The 16,565-nt window shown below is 48.0% G+C and overlaps 1 protein-coding gene across 1 annotated transcript; it reads right to left on the reverse strand.

Moving 5' to 3' along the window:
• Positions 1–3,765: 3,765 nt before the first annotated feature.
• On the reverse strand, positions 3,766–15,744 carry xpo7 (exportin 7; the record flags this gene model as incomplete). The annotated part of the gene is made up of 4 exons (XM_034226246.1): positions 3,766–4,298; positions 4,881–5,113; positions 7,344–7,437; positions 15,598–15,744. Coding segments are annotated over 4 exons (597 nt in total), but the record flags the coding sequence as incomplete, so codon positions are not given.
• Positions 15,745–16,565: the final 821 nt, after the last annotated feature.

The following is a 16,565-nucleotide window of genomic DNA, read 5'->3' on the forward strand; positions in this document are numbered from 1 at the left end:
CCAAGATGCTTCATGCTGGAGCACCAAGGATGCTTCAGGCTGGGCACCAAGGATGCTTCAGGCTGGAGCACCAAGGATGCTTCATGCTGGAGCACCAAGGATGCTCATGCTGGAGCACCAAGGATGCTTCATGCTGGAGCACCAAGGATGCTTCATGCTGGAGCACCAAGGATGCTTCATGCTGGAGCACCAAGGATGCTTCAGGCTGGAGCACCAAGGATGCTTCAGCTGGAGCACCAAGGATGCTTCATGGCTGGAGCACCAAGGATGCTTCATGCTGGAGCACCAAGGATGCTTCAGGCTGGAGCACCAAGGATGCTTCAGGCTGGAGCACCAGGATGCTTCATGCTGGAGCACCAAGGATGCTTCAGCTGGAGCACCAGGATGCTTCAGGCTGGAGCACCAAGGATGCTTCAGGCTGGAGCACCAAGGATGCTTCATGCTGGAGCACCAGGATGCTTCATGCTGGAGCACCAAGGATGCTTCATGCTGGAGCACCAAGGATGCTTCATGCTGGAGCACCAAGGATGCTTCATGCTGGAGCACCAAGGATGCTTCATGCTGGAGCACCAAGGATGCTTCATGCTGGAGCACCAAGGATGCTTCATGCTGGAGCACCAAGGATGCTTCATGCTGGAGCACCAAGGATGCTTCATGCTGGAGCACCAAGGATGCTTCAGGCTGGAGCACCAAGGATGCTTCAGGCTGGAGCACCAAGGATGCTTCATGCTGGAGCACCAAGGATGCTTCAGGCTGGAGCACCAAGGATGCTTCATGCTGGAGCACCAAGGATGCTTCATGCTGGAGCACCAAGGATGCTTCAGGCTGGAGCACCAAGGATGCTTCATGCTGGAGCACCAAGGATGCTTCATGCTGGAGCACCAAGGATGCTTCATGCTGGAGCACCAAGGATGCTTCAGGCTGGAGCACCAAGGATGCTTCATGCTGGAGCACCAAGGATGCTTCATGCTGGAGCACCAAGGATGCTTCATGCTGGAGCACCAAGATGCTTCAGGCTGGAGCAACCAAGGATCTTCAGCGCTGGAGCACCAAGGGATGCTTCCATGCTGGAGCACCAAGGGATGCTTCAGGCTGGAGCACCAAGGATGCTTCAGGCTGGAGCACCAAGGATGCTTCATGCTGGAGCACCAAGGATGCTTCAGGCTGGAGCACCAGGATCTTCAGGCTGGAGCACCAGGATGCTTCATGCTGGAGCACCAAGGATGCTTCGGCTGGAGCACCAAGGATGCTTCAGGCTGGAGCACCAGGATGCTTCAGGCTGGAGCACCAAGGATGCTTCATGCTGGAGCACCAAGGATGCTTCAGGCTGGACAGCACCAAGGATGCTTCAGGCTGGGAGCACCAAGGGGATGCTTCAGGCTGGAGCACCAAGGGATGCTTCATGCTGGGCACCAAGGATGCTTCATGCTGGAGCACCAAGGATGCTTCAGGCTGGAGCAACAAGGATGCTTCATGCTGGAGAGCACCAAGGATGCTTCAGTGCTGGAGCACCAAGGGATGCTTCAGGCTGGAGCACCAAGGATGCTTCATGCTGGAGCACCAAGGATGCTTCATGCTGGAGCACCAGGATGGCTTCATGCTGGAGCACCAAGGAATGCTTCATGCTGGAGCACCAAGGATGCTTCAGGCTGGAGCACCAAGGGATGCTTCAGGCTGGAGCACCAAGGATGCGTCAGGCTGGGAGCACCAAGGATGCTTCATCTGGAGCACCAAGGATGCTTCGGCTGGAGCACCAAGGGATGCTTCATGCGGAGCACCAAGGATGCTTCATGCTTGGAGCACCAAGGATGCTTCAGCGGGAGCACCAAGGATGCTTCAGGCTGGAGCACCAAGGATGCTTCAGGCTGGAGCACCAAGGATGCTTCATGCTGGAGCACCAAGGATGCTTCATGCTGGAGCACCAAGGATGCTTCATGCTGGAGCACCAAGGATGCTTCAGGCTGGAGCACCAAGGATGCTTCATGCTGGAGCACCAAGGATGCTTCATGCTGGAGCACCAAGGATGCTTCATGCTGGAGCACCAAGGATGCTTCATGCTGGAGCACCAAGGATGCTTCATGCTGGAGCACCAAGGATGCTTCATGCTGGAGCACCAAGGATGCTTCATGCTGGAGCACCAAGGATGCTTCAGGCTGGAGCACCAAGGATGCTTCAGGCTGGAGCACCAAGGATGCTTCATGCTGGAGCACCAAGGATGCTTCATGCTGGAGCACCAAGGATGCTTCAGGCTGGAGCACCAAGGATGCTTCAGGCTGGAGCACCAAGGATGCTTCAGGCTGGAGCACCAAGGATGCACCTTCTGTGAAGTGTAGACATGATGTTTCTCCATTTGCAAGCAGTTTGAAATAATTCCTATATATAGAATGTTTATCTTTTCTGTTTGTCTCGACTTTAGTATTTCGCTGCAGACTGCTTGACACTCTGTAAAGATTTACCTTCTTGCAAGAATGAACTCCCTAAAAGAAGATTTCCTCACCATTTTATTATTGTTTACTTGTTTGTCTCATTACATTTCCACCACATAGGCTAAGGGGCGGGGCATCTCTAACGCTGAGTAAATAGCAGTAGAGAAATTCAAAATGTTTGTAACTATAATACAATATATACAAATATTAATTTAAACATATTAAAATATATATTTCAAATCTACAACCCCACTCGTGTTCCTTTATTAGTTTGAACTAATTGAATCAAGAGATTATTCTGTTTGATCTCCTGAACTGTTTGAGATGTGATTTCTGTTTGATCTCTTGAACTGTTTGAGGTGTGATTTCTGTTTGATCTCCTGAACTGTTTGAGGTGTGATTTCTGTTTGATCTCCTGAACTGTTTGAGGTGTGATTTCTGTTTGATCTCTTGAACTGTTTGAGATGTGATTTCTGTTTGATCTCCTGAACTGTTTGAGGTGTGATTTCTGTTTGATCTCCTGAACTGTTTGAGGTGTGATTTCTGTTTGATCTCCTGAACTGTTTGAGGTGTGATTTCTGTTTGATCTCTTGAACTGTTTGAGGTGTGATTTCTGTTTGATCTCTTGAACTGTTTGAGATGTGATTTCTGTTTGATCTCCTGAACTGTTTGAGGTGTGATTTCTGTTTGATCTCCTGAACTGTTTGAGGTGTGATTTCTGTTTGATCTCTTGAACTGTTTGAGGTGTGATTTCTGTTTGATCTCCTGAACTGTTTGAGGTGTGATTTCTGTTTGATCTCCTGAACTGTTTGAGGTGTGATTTCTGTTTGATCTCCTGAACTGTTTGAGATGTGATTTCTGTTTGATCTCCTGAACTGTTTGAGGTGTGATTTCTGTTTGATCTCTTGAACTGTTTGAGGTGTGATTTCTGTTTGATCTCCTGAACTGTTTGAGGTGTGATTTCTGTTTGATCTCTTGAACTGTTTGAGGTGTGATTTCTGTTTGATCTCTTGAACTGTTTGAGGTGTGATTTCTGTTTGATCTCTTGAACTGTTTGAGGTGTGATTTCTGTTTGATCTCCTGAACTGTTTGAGGTGTGATTTCTGTTTGATCTCTTGAACTGTTTGAGGTGTGATTTCTGTTTGATCTCTTGAACTGTTTGAGGTGTGATTTCTGTTTGATCTCTTGAACTGTTTGAGGTGTGATTTCTGTTTGATCTCCTGAACTGTTTGAGGTGTGATTTCTGTTTGATCTCTTGAACTGTTTGAGGTGTGATTTCTGTTTGATCTCTTGAACTGTTTTGAGGTGTGATTTCTGTTTGATCTCCTGAACTGTTTGAGGTGTGATTTCTGTTTGATCTCTTGAACTGTTTGAGGTGTGATTTCTGTTTGATCTCTTGAACTGTTTGAGGTGTGATTTCTGTTTGATCTCTTGAACTGTTTGAGGTGTGATTTCTATTTGATCTCCTGAACTGTTTGAGGTGTGATTTCTGTTTGATCTCCTGAACTGTTTGAGATGTGATTTCTGTTTGATCTCCTGAACTGTTTGAGGTGTGATTTCTGTTTGATCTCTTGAACTGTTTGAGGTGTGATTTCTGTTTGATCTCTTGAACTGTTTGAGGTGTGATTTCTGTTTGATCTCCTGAACTGTTTGAGGTGTGATTTCTGTTTGATCTCTTGAACTGTTTGAGGTGTGATTTCTGTTTGATCTCTTGAACTGTTTGAGGTGGGATTTCTGTTTGATCTCCTGTCATTGGAGGAGCCTCACCTGTTTGAGGAGGTTACAGGAGAGCGTGAAGATGTCGAAGAGCGACGAGTCTCTGAAGGACGAGGCGATCTTCCTGTGTTTGGTCAGAGGGTGAGTCGTGTCCGCCTGGAAACAGGAAATGTACCGCGTTCAAAAAAAGGTTTCCTATTGGATAATCAAACGTCTATCTGATGTTATTCCCTGAGGAGAAGGAGAAGTGTTTAGGAAAGGACATAAGGACAGAAGTGTTTAGTAAAGGACATAAAGGAATAGGAGCTAAAGAGTTTAGGAAAGGATATAAGGACAGAGGGGGTTAGTAAAGGATGTAAGGACAGAGGAGGTTAGTAAAGGATGTAAGGACAGAGAATGTTAGTAAAGGATGTAAGGACAGAGGATGTTAAGTAAAGGACAGAAGGACGTTAGTAAAGGACAGAAGGACACCGGGGGTTAGTAAAGGACAGAAGTAAAGAGGAGGTTAGGAAAGGACAGAGGAGGCTAGTAAAAGACAGAGGAGGCTAGTAAAGGACAGAGGAGGCTAGTAAAGGACAGAGGAGGCTAGTAAATGACAGAGGAGGCTAGTAAAGGACGTAAGGAGGACAGGGTAAGTAAAGGACGTAAGTAAAGAGGAGGCTAGTAAATGACAGAGGAGGCTAGTAAAGGACAGAGGAGGGTAGGACAGAGGGGGTCAGGACGTAGGAGGTGTCTGACCTGGTTGATCTCGTTGGTGAGCTGGGACAGGATGGTGACTCCGATGATGCAGTGCTCCACGCTGTCCTGCAGGAAGCGAGTCACGTCTGCGATCACGTTCCTGAACACGTAGTCTTCCTTCTGGCAGTCGAACCAGCCCAGTTTGGTGATGCGGGCGTACAGCTGGATCAGAGCCTGAGTCACGAAGGCTGCCAGCTTAGGGCGCGTCGCCAGGTAGTTCAGAACATAGTTCCCTGCAGGAGAGGAGACAGAGCACGTGAGGAGAGGAGACAGAGAGCACGAGAGGAGACGAGACACAGAGCACGTGAGGAGAGGAGACACAGAGCACGAGAGGAGTCATAGAGCACGAGAGGAGAGGAGACACAGAGTACGAGAGGAGAGGAGACAGAGAGCACGAGAGGAGACGAGACACAGAGAGGAGACACAGAGCACGTGAGGAGAGGAGACAGAGCACGTGAGGAGAGGAGACATAGAGAGGAGACACCAGAGAAAAATAGTTTTTATTATTTGAGTTTTAGGTCTAAAATTAACCGTTTTAAAAACGTCTATCTGACCTTAGTCCCCGAGGTGAAGGAGAAGTGTTTAGGAAAGAACATAAGGACAGAAGTGTTTAAGAAAGGACATAAGTGTTTAGGAAAGGACAGAAGTGTTTAGTAAAGGACAGAAGTGTTTAAGAAAGGACATAAGTGTTTAGGAAAGGACAGAAGTGTTTAGTAAAGGACAGAAGTGTTTAGTAAAGGACATGAGGATAGAAGTGTTTAGGAAAGGACATAAGTGTTTAGGAAAGGACAGAAGTGTTTAGGAAAGGACAAAAGTGTTTAGTAAAGGACAGAAGTGTTTAGTAAAGGACAGAAGTGTTTAGTAAAGGACATAAGGACAGAAGTGTTTAGGAAAGGACAGAAGTGTTTAGTAAAGGACATGAGGACAGAAGTGTTTAGTAAAGGACATAAGGACATAAGTGTTTAGTAAAGGACAGAAGTGTTTAGTAAAGGACATGAGGATATAAGTGTTTAAGAAAGGACATAAGTGTTTAGGAAAGGACAGAAGTGTTTAGTAAAGGACAGAAGTGTTTAGTAAAGGACAGAAGTGTTTAGTAAAGGACAGAAGTGTTTAGTAAAGGACATAAGGACAGAAGTGTTTAGGAAAGGACAGAAGTGTTTAGTAAAGGAAATGAGGACAGAAGTGTTTAGTAAAGGACATAAGTGTTTAGTAAAGGACATAAGGACAGAAGTGTTTAGGATCTAAAGAAACTGAAGAGGAGACACAGAGTCACCAGAGAGAAAACTAGATTTATATAAATATATTGTTTAAGGTCTGAAGTTAACTTTCCTCTGAGAGGAAATCATGTTTTAATTCACAAAGAAATCTGAATATTCTTAGTTTTTTGTCATTAATTTACAAGAAAATAATGTTTTTTCCCAGTTTTTTGTCACAACATGAGAAACAATACCAATATTTCCACGTATTGAGTCATGACATTAGAAATGAAAAATAATATGATATGAGTATTAAGTCACACATTTACAGTTCATATTATTTACATTTTTAGAGAGAATGAAGAATCTTCCAGTTTCAAGTCAGAAATATACAAGAAAAGAACTTCATATTTGAGCCTCTTTCAAATCACAAAATCACAAGAAACAAGAAACAATACCAATATTTCCACGTATTGAGTCATAACCGTACAAAATAAAAAATAATATATGTCCTTTACTAACCTCCTCTGTCCTTCTGTCCTTTACTAACCTCCTCTGTCCTTCTGTCCTTTACTAACCTCCTCTGTCCTTCTGTCCTTTACTAACCTCCTCTGTCCTTTTGTCCTTTACTAACCTCCTCTGTCCTTCTGTCCTTTACTAACCTCCTCTGTCCTTCTGTCCTTTACTAACCTCCTCTGTCCTTTTGTCCTTTACTAACCTCCTCTGTCTTTTACTAACCTCCTCTGTCTTTTACTAACCTCCTATGTCCTTACGTCCTAACCTCCTCTGTCCTAACATCCTCTGTCCTAACCTCCTCTGTCCTTTACTAACCTCCTATGTCCTTACGTCCTAACCTCCTCTGTCCTTTACTAACCTCCTTCTGTCCTTTACTAACCTCCTATGTCCTTACGTCCTAACCTCCTTCTGTCCTTTACTAACCTCCTATGTCCTTACGTCCTAACCTCCTATGTCCTTACGTTCTAACCTCCTCTGTCCTAACGTCCTCTGAACCTCCTGTGTCCTAACCTCCTGTGTCCTAACCTCCTGTGTCCTAACCTCCTCTGTCCTGAATAGTTCACGTTACCAAATCACATGAGAATCATCTGCATCAGTTTCAGGAAAGAAACTTTTCTCTACGTGTTTTTTATTTCTGTACATTAGTGAATAAATGCTGAAGTAACGAATCCAGTGTATTCCCATGAACATGTGACTTGAATCTGGAAGAGGGTCCTGAACAGATGGAGTGAGGGTAGAGGCGGGGACTCACGGATGTCGATGCGCTGCTCGAGCGGGAGAGGGTTGCTGGTTCGAGAAACCAGTTTAGACAAACACGTGGCAGCGAGGAGCTGCGAGTACGAGGACTGCAAACACAAAGACACGGTTAGTTTCGGTTCATTCATGTTTCCCTCAAGACACGGTTAGTCTGGGTTCATTCATGTTTCCCTCAAGACACGGTTAGTCTGGGTTCATTCATGTTTCCCTCAACAGACGGTTAGTCTGGGTTCATTCATGTTTCCCTCAAGACACGGTTAGTTTGGGTTCATTCATATTTCCCTCAAGACACGGTTAGTTTGGGTTCATTCATATTTCCCTCAAGACACGGTTAGTCTGGGTTCATTCATGTTTCCCTCAAGACACAGTTAGTTTGGGTTCATTCATGTTTCCCTCAAGACACGGTTAGTTTGGGTTCATTCATATTTCCCTCAAGACACGGTTAGTTTGGGTTCATTCATGTTTCCCTCAAGACACGGTTAGTTTGGGTTCATTCATGTTTCCCTCAAGACACGGTTAGTTTGGGTTCATTCATGGTTCCCTCAACAGACGGTTAGTTTGGGTTCATTCATGTTTCCCTCAAGACACGGTTAGTTTGGGTTCATTCATGTTTCCCTCAACAGACGGTTAGTTTGGGTTCATTCATGTTTCCCTCAAGACACGGTTAGTTTGGGTTCATTCATGTTTCCCTCAAGACACTGTTAGTTTGGGTTCATTCATGTTTCCCTCAAGACACGGTTAGTTTGGGTTCATTCATGTTTCCCTCAAGACACAGTTAGTTTGGGTTCATTCATGTTTCCCTCAAGACACGGTTAGTTTGGGTTCATTCATGTTTCCCTCAAGACACGGTTAGTTTGGGTTCATTCATGTTTCCCTCAAGACACGGTTAGTTTGGGTTCATTCATGTTTCCCTCAAGACATGGCTAGTTTGGGTTCATTCATATTTCCCTCAAGACACGGCTAGTTTGGGTTCATTAATGTTTCCCTCAAGACACAGTTAGTCTGGGTTCATTCATGTTTCCCTCAACAGACGGTTAGTTTGGGTTCATTCATGTTTCCCTCAAGACACGGTTAGTTTGGGTTCATTCATGTTTCCCTCAAGACACAGTTAGTTTGGGTTCATTCATGTTTCCCTCAAGACACGGTTAGTCTGGGTTCATTCATGTTTCCCTCAAGACACAGTTAGTTTGGGTTCATTCATGTTTCCCTCAAGACACAGTTAGTTTGGGTTCATTCATGTTTCCCTCAAGACACGGCTAGTTTGGGTTCATTCATGTTTCCCTCAAGACACAGTTAGTTTGGGTTCATTCATGTTTCCCTCAAGACACAGTTAGTTTGGGTTCATTCATGTTTCCCTCAAGACACGGCTAGTTTGGGTTCATTCATGTTTCCCTCAAGACACGGCTAGTTTGGGTTCATTCATGTTTCCCTCAAGACACGGCTAGTCTGGGTTCATTCATGTTTCCCTCAAGACACGGCTAGTCTGGGTTCATTCATGTTTCCCTTGTTGCTAAGAGTCTTAAAGAACTCAAATAAAATGCATGTTCATCAGGCTGCACTCACGCTGTGTCTCTGCTCTGCTGTGTTTGTTGTTGCAAAGTGCCTATAGAGTGAGTTACAGTAGTGTCTCCTGCCCTGTACTCTCTTCAGGTTTGCCCTATATGACATGTGTTCCTTGTTGTTAAAGGTGGGGTAGGTAAGAACGGAGAAACAGCTCGAGTGCGCTGGAATCTGAAAATACACAACCGGAAACTATCTGCCCCTTCCTTCAGACTTCCTTCCAGAGCCCCTCCACCAACACACACGAACATGACCAATGAGGGCACGAGATAAGTGTGTGCCCAGATGGTAGGCTGGCAGGCAGGTAGGCCATCCAGTTACTTTAGCCGGCTCAGATGATTGGTCGTGCTTTTTACAGAACTACGGCTTCCACAGATGACATGTTTTTATGTATTTGTTGTCAAAGCACTTCAGATATTCATTGCTATCGGGATGTTAAGAGCATTGCATGGAATATAACTATAGGTTACTTACGTAACCCCAGTTCTCAGAGTAACATGAAATGAGATGTCTCACTATGGGATGCGCCTCAACGCGTATGCAAACAGAAGCATCAATCTCATTACGCCAATCCTGATTGGCTGGTGATCTTGACGTCTACGTCAGGGAATCCACCCACCCTTTAAGTAGCTTGCGCTACGACGCAGCGTCATTCAAAATAAGCACCTCTTCTCGCTTCGCCTTAGCAAGAAGGGCCGTCTGGTGAGACATCTCACTTCATGTTACTCTGAGAACTGGGGTTACGTAAGTAACCTATAGTTCTCATTCATAACACTCCGTTCGATGTCTCACTATGGGATATTGAAACTCCCGTATTGCTAGACATGCTTATCTCTAAAATCACCAAAACAACCAGAACTTAACAGGTAGAACCCTGTCTCAACACGGGGCCCAGCACTGCGCGGGCCACACTTGGAGCAGAGACATCTAGCCTGTAAAATCGGACAAAAGTGAGGGGCGAGGACCAGCTCGCTGCTGCACAAATGTCTTGGATGGAAACACCCTTGAACAAAGCCCAGGATGTAGCCAGTCCACGAGTAGAATGAGCATGCAGGCCCGTTGGTGCCTGCAAACCCTGACTCGTATAAACCAGAGCAATTGCTTCCACAATCCAGTGGGAGAGCCGTTGCCTGGTAACGGGCTTGCCCTTCTGAGGGTTAGCCCAGGATACAAAGAGTTGGTCATTGCATCGAAACTCTTTTGACCTGTCCATATAGGTGCGTAAAGCACGGACTGGGCACAGCAAATTCGGCCGCTGTTCCTCAGAGGAACACAGCGGCGGAGGAAATGCCACAATGTCAATGGGGGTACATGAGCCAACCACCTTAGGTATAAAGGCAGGGTTGGGCTTCAGCAACACTCTCGTTTGCCCCGGGGCAAACTGAGTGCATGAAGGATGTTCAGAGAGCGCATGAATGTCACTGACTCGCTTGGCAGATGCCAGAGCCAGTAACAGCACTGTCTTCAGTGACAGGTGTTTCATGTCAGCTTCTTCCAGGGGTTCAAATGGAGGTCAAGTGAGCCCATCTAAAACCACTGCCAAGTCCCATAAGGGCACCAGTGACCTGGAAACAGGGAGGAGCCTGCGAGCCCCTTTCATAAAACGGCAGACCAAAGGATGTTGGCTAGCCGTCTTTCGCTCAAAGCCCACATGGCATGCAGCAATAGCAGCCAGGTACACTTTGATCGTAGAGAAAGCTCTGTGTTTATCAATTAAGTCCTGTAGAAATGATAAAATCACCCCAACAGGACATTGAAAAGAGATGTGTCCTTTTTGAAGGCACCACTCCTCAAACACCCTCCACTTACAGTCATAGAGAGACCTGGTGGAGGAAGCTCTCGCACTCTGAATAGTGTTTATCACCTTCTGAGGGAGCCCCACTGTATTCAGATTGTACCACTCACGGGCCAGGCCCATAGTGCCAAGCGCTCTGGGTGTGGGTGAAAGATCGCCCCCCCCGCCTGAGACAGTATGTCCCTGCGTAGCGGGAGCTGCCACGGCTGCCCGCACAGCAGCTGATATATCTCCGCCAGCCAGTACATTGCAGGCCAGTGCGGAGCTATCAGGATAAGTGTGTGGCGTTGTTCTCTCACTCTGGCCAGAGTTGGGGGTATCAGAGCCAGGGGTGGGAACGCGTACAGAAGGACCGGAGGCCAAACGTGCGCGAGTGCGTCCACGCCTAACGGTGCATTTAAATCACGCATTGAAAAGAACAGCTGACATTGAGCATTTTCTTTTGATGCGAACAGATCCACCGCGGCCCGGCCGTAACGCACCCACAGCTGACTCACAATCATTGGATGTAGAGTCCAGTCTGCATATAGTGGTGCAACTCTGGACAGCAGATCCGCCCGAGGTTCATCACTCCTGGTACGTGCGTCGCTCTCAGAGAGAGGAGACGTCCGCAGCTCCATAAGATCAGTTTGCGTGCCAGCATGTGTAACTGGAGAGAACGCAAACCCCCTTGGCGGTTTATATATGATATTGTGGTCGTGTTGTCTGTCCTCACGAGGACATGATGTCCTCTGAGAAAAGGCAGAAAGCGTTTCAGGGTGAGGAACACCGCTAAAAGATCCAGATAATTTATGTGTGACCGTTGGAGTTCTCTGCTCCAGAGACCCCTCACAGGTCGACCTTCGTATATACCCCCCCAGCCCGTCAGACATGCGTCTGTGGTGACCACCTTCCGCGATAGGACAGCACCCATAGGCACGCCCCGTACTAGAAAAGTCGGGTGTAGCCAGTGGCGCAGTGCCATTACGCATTTCATAGTGACCATGACGCGCGGGGTCCAATCTGAGGGCAGCTACCCAGCGCTGAAACTCCCTCATGTGTAAGCGTCCCAGTCGTACCACCAGAATGGCTGACGCCATGAGCCCCAGTAACCGCAGACATGACCTGAAGAGAACATATTTGCATGGCTGGAAATGAGCGAGGCAAGCCCTGAAGGCTTTCACTCTCTCTGCTGACAGGCGGGCTGTAAAGGGCACCGAATTCAGGCGTAGGCCCAGGAAGAGTACAGTCTGGGCTGGAGACAACATGCTCTTTTCTGTGTTTATTACGAAACCCAGGTCGAGCAGGTGTTTTACGAGGACATTCGTCTGCGTAATAGCCTCTTGCTCCGACTGTGCGAGAAGGAGCCAATCGTCCAGATAAGTTGCCAGGCGAATACCCTGTTGTCTTCACGGGGCTATCGCGGCTTCCGTACATCGTACAAACACTTGCGGGCTGAGAGACAGACCGAAGGGAAGTACTCTGTATGGCGAACCTCAGATATTTCCTGTGTGGGTAATATACTGGGATGTGGAAATACGCATCTTTCAGGTCGACTGATGTGAACCAGTGGTTTTGGCGCACGAGACGCAACAGAGATGTGTGAGTGAGCATTCTGAATTTGTATCTTTTGAGATATTTGTTCAGAGCTCTCAAATCTAGTATTGGCCAAATTCCGTTCCCTCCCCGTTTGGGAACGAGGAAATACTTGGAATAAAAGCCGCTCTGACTCTGTTCGGAGGGTATTATCGATATAGCCTTCTTTTCTAGTAGCGAGAAAATCTCTTGCTCTAGAATATGGGCCGACTCTCCCCGGGCTTGTGAATACAGAATGCCCGAGAAGTGAGGGGGGGTGACAGCGAATTGGAGCCTGTAGCCCCGTGTTACTGTCTTGAAAACCCAAGCAGAATCTCTGAGCATCCTCCACTTGTCGCTTCTCAAAGCGAGCGGAGATGTCACAGCTCTGTCGTCTGCCCTCAGTGTCTCTATTTGTTGTGTTATGGGGCCCTCTAGTGTCTGAACACGGTGGTACCCCAGGTTGACAACCCCGGCCGACACTGCGCATGCGCGTGGCGGTGGTGCCTTCACAATCCCGTCTATTGTCCGCCTTTTGAGAGAGGCCGGAGCCGCTCTCAAAAGAGGGGCAGACGACAGACTGTTTATTGTTTTTCTTTTCATTTTCATTGACTGCGCCCTTGGCTTCAAGGAAACGACAATGGAAAATGATTTATTTTGAAACAACAATGATGACATGTGTTTGTGTGACTTAAACAGGCAGCGGAACTTGCTGTCTTCGATGTTAAGTCCATTTCCCTGATGGCGCGAACTTGAGGATGACGTTCTGGCATCACTCGAGGCGGCGGGAAGATGGGGGCACCCCGAAAACACATGAGCATCCAACACTGGAACGTGCTCTGGAGCTGGGGAACAGGGAACTTCCAGCTCCTTCATCGAGGAGAGGAGAGGAGGCTGTCAGGCCACCCGCTTCTTCTTCCTCGCCTGGTGGCTGAAAACCTGGGTCGGCTGCGCCTGAGCGGCAGCTGCCGGAACCGGAGCTTTTCTTGGCCAGCTCCCTCTTGCCTCGTGCCTGGACTGGGGACCCGGGACGGGCTGCAGTCTCTGCTGCTTCGGTATTTTGAACCGGGCAGGACGAGAGACAGCTTGAGTGAAGGCCTGCCGCGGGACCATTGGAGGTGGCGGCTGGACCCTTCGGGGGAGACAGCGCTGGAGAGCCTCGTCTCCCTTCCTTTTTGACTCGCATCTCAGCTGCATTGAAGCTAGAGCGGAGCCAAATATGCGCTCGGGAACAATATGCATGTCCAGAACATCCTCTTTTTCCCAGTCTGGAAGGTTCGTCAGGTTGAGCCACCTGGTTCTCTCCTGTACCACCATTATTCCCAGTGCTTTGCCCGTGGCTTGGACTGCACAGCGCTGCACACGGATGCAAATGTCCGTGATCGCTGCGATCTCGTCCCACACGGCAGGCTCAGGTTTGCTCGACATGTCTTCGCAGAGCTCCGCCTGGTAGGCGGTCAGCAGCGAGGAGACGTTGAGTGCCCTGGCGGACAAAGCTGCGGCTTTATAGGCCCGTTCGGTCATCGCTGACTGGAACCGGTCTGCCTTTGCCGGTAGCATGGGGTTCCTGCTCGGTGTCGAAGCCAGCCTCGGTTGGAGGTGGGCTGCCACCAGCGGTTCCATAGGCGGCATGCGGAGCAGGCCGAGCCTCTCCATACCGTCACAGTCCAGGGAGGAGGCACCCTGGATTGGGGCCTTGTTGCTAAAGGGACGGTCTCTCCACGAGACCGACACCTCGTCCAGCATCTCCGGAAAGACTGGGAGGAGCTGCCTCTTCGTCCTCGCTGCTTGGGGCAAGTTCTTCCCCTCGTAGCGAGATCTGGAGGTCTCCTTGGCCACTTCAGGCCATGGGATGTCCAGCCTGGACGCAGCGCGTTGACACACGGCCTGCAAATCCATGCTTAGGACGGGCGAAGCTGGTGTGCTCTCGCCCGGGGGAGCGGACATCGCTCCCGGCTTTGCAGCTTGAGCCGATGAAACGAAGATGTCATCCTCATCCGAGTCAGACAGGAGGAACTCAGAGGTATCCTCTTCGTCCTCCATATAGTCCAACTCCAGGACATCCTCCGCGGGTGGAACCAAGGTGAGGTCCAATTGGGAGCCCCAGCTTGACACAGCGCGGGGCTCCGCTCTTGCGGCTCTTGCCGCCACCGGGTCCCAGCCTGAAACGGCGTGGGGCTCCGGTTCAGCGGCTGTCGCTGTTGTTGAGCCCCAGTCTGACACAGCACGGGGCTCAATCTCTGCGGCGGACGCCACCATGTCTTGATTGCCGGCCGGCGAATCAGCGGACATGAGGGGATCCTGTCCCGACAAGCTAGCTTGGCGTGCTAACCGTCGGCGGAGGCTCTTAATGGTGAAGCGGGTACAATGCCCGCACGAGCCGGGGTTATCGATAGCCTCCCGGGCGTGTTCCAGCCCGAGGCAGGACGAGCAGACCTGGTGTGAGTCTGTGCCTGAAATCTTAAACCCGCAGCCGCATAGCCGAGCCTCCGAGTTCCTGACTCCTCTGGTGTGAGGGAGAGAAGGGTCCATCTTCGATCGCCGGGGTGGAGTGGACACGCTAAAAACAGGTACGTTACTGAGAAAAAAATCCAACCTTGCCGTTAGTCCGAAAGGAAAATATTCTTTAAAGAATATTAACTTGCGTGTTAATACCTTTTTTTTTATATCTGTCTCCTCTGGTGTGAGAGAGAAAAGAGAACGTCCTCTTTACCGTGGTGTTGGTGTGGAGGGAGGAAAAAATGTTACTAGCTTGAAGAAAAAAATCAAACCTTACCGTTATTTCGACAGAAAGAAACGGCGAGGCAGATTCCAATATTAACTGGTGTGTTAATATTGCTCAGTCTTCTTGCAAAGCAAAAAAGTAACCGGCAAGCGCCCGTCGACCGAATGTTAGCTTTGGGTTCAGTCTGTGGACCGTTAAGCTAGCCCGGTTACTGATAAATCGAGATGTGCTCTGAAGCGAGAAGAGGTGTTTGAATGACGCTGCGTCGTAGTGCAAGCTACTTAAAGGGTGGGTGGATTCCCTGACGTTGACGTCAAGATCACCAGCCAATCAGGATTGGCGTAATGAGATTGATGCTTCTGTTTGCATACACGTTGAGGCGCATCCCATAGTGAGACATCGAACGGAGTGTTATGAATGAGAACAACAAGTGTTTCTGAAGTGAATTACCTACCCCAGCTTTAAGTGTCTTAAAGTACTCAAATATTGCAGTTTAATTCAAATGCATAGCTGTTTATCCGGCTGCACTCACACTGTGTCTCTGCTGTGTTTGTGTTCCTTGTTGCAAAGTGCCTATAGAGTGAGTTACAGTAGTGTCTCCTGCAGCGTACTCACGCTGCCTCTCTCCAGCAGCAGCTGACACTTGCTCAGGCAGTCGGGGCTGTTGGTGAATTCCACCAGAGCTTTCTCTGCCTGCAGACGCACCGCCGAGTCTGTGGTCTCATACAGCTGCTTACACAGGATCTCCAGCTGGGCCAGGCCCTACACACACACACACACACACACACACACACACACACACAGTAATTCATGTTAGATCAGGAAACCACAAACGCACAAAGAGAGGTCAAGAAAAGCAGATTCTGAAACAATAAGCCAGAGAGTCAAACAGAACAATAATCACATTAATTCCTCGTTTAAAGTCAATTTTCAACCAAATCTTTTTCAGTTTTCTTTGTTGTAAAAAGAAAACAGAACATTTGTAAGGTTTTGGGACGTTTGTCGGACAGAACAAGTCATGTTTAGACGTCATTTAGGACATTTGGACGGATCATTTCAACCACGTTCCTCTATCAACTGATTGTCCTCTAAAACATTAAAAATGAATAAAGTAGTAAACACGTGTGAGAGGAACAACAAGCCGTGGAATAACTTTTGCATAAAGTATTCAAATATGTAATGTTTTGAATTATATTTCAATAGCAAGTAGGGGTGTAACGGTACCCGTACCGAAGGCCCTTCGGTTCGGTAGTCGTGTGTACCGAAGTGCACCGAACGAATATAACGTTAAACGTATAAAATTGAGAATGTGAACAACTTGTTGGAAGTAATCTCAGGTGCTGCGTCGCAGCATTCAGAGTCATTTGCTCACATTGGGTTCAACGCGTCATAGAGCGAGCAAGTCATTTCATTGGACGAGAGGCATAGAGAGCTGGTCAGAGGGATGCGTTCAAATGTAGTCAGTAATTTTGAGGAACTGTCGAACGCAGATAAAGTTGAGCTCAAAAGTCCTCCAGCATCCAGGGCTCTCGACTACAAATATTACTTTTTCTACATTATCATTAGTTAAAATCATTCAAAGT

Source organism: Gymnodraco acuticeps, unplaced genomic scaffold, assembly GCF_902827175.1.
Source record: "Gymnodraco acuticeps unplaced genomic scaffold, fGymAcu1.1, whole genome shotgun sequence".
Classification (NCBI taxonomy): Eukaryota; Metazoa; Chordata; class Actinopteri; order Perciformes; family Bathydraconidae; genus Gymnodraco; species Gymnodraco acuticeps.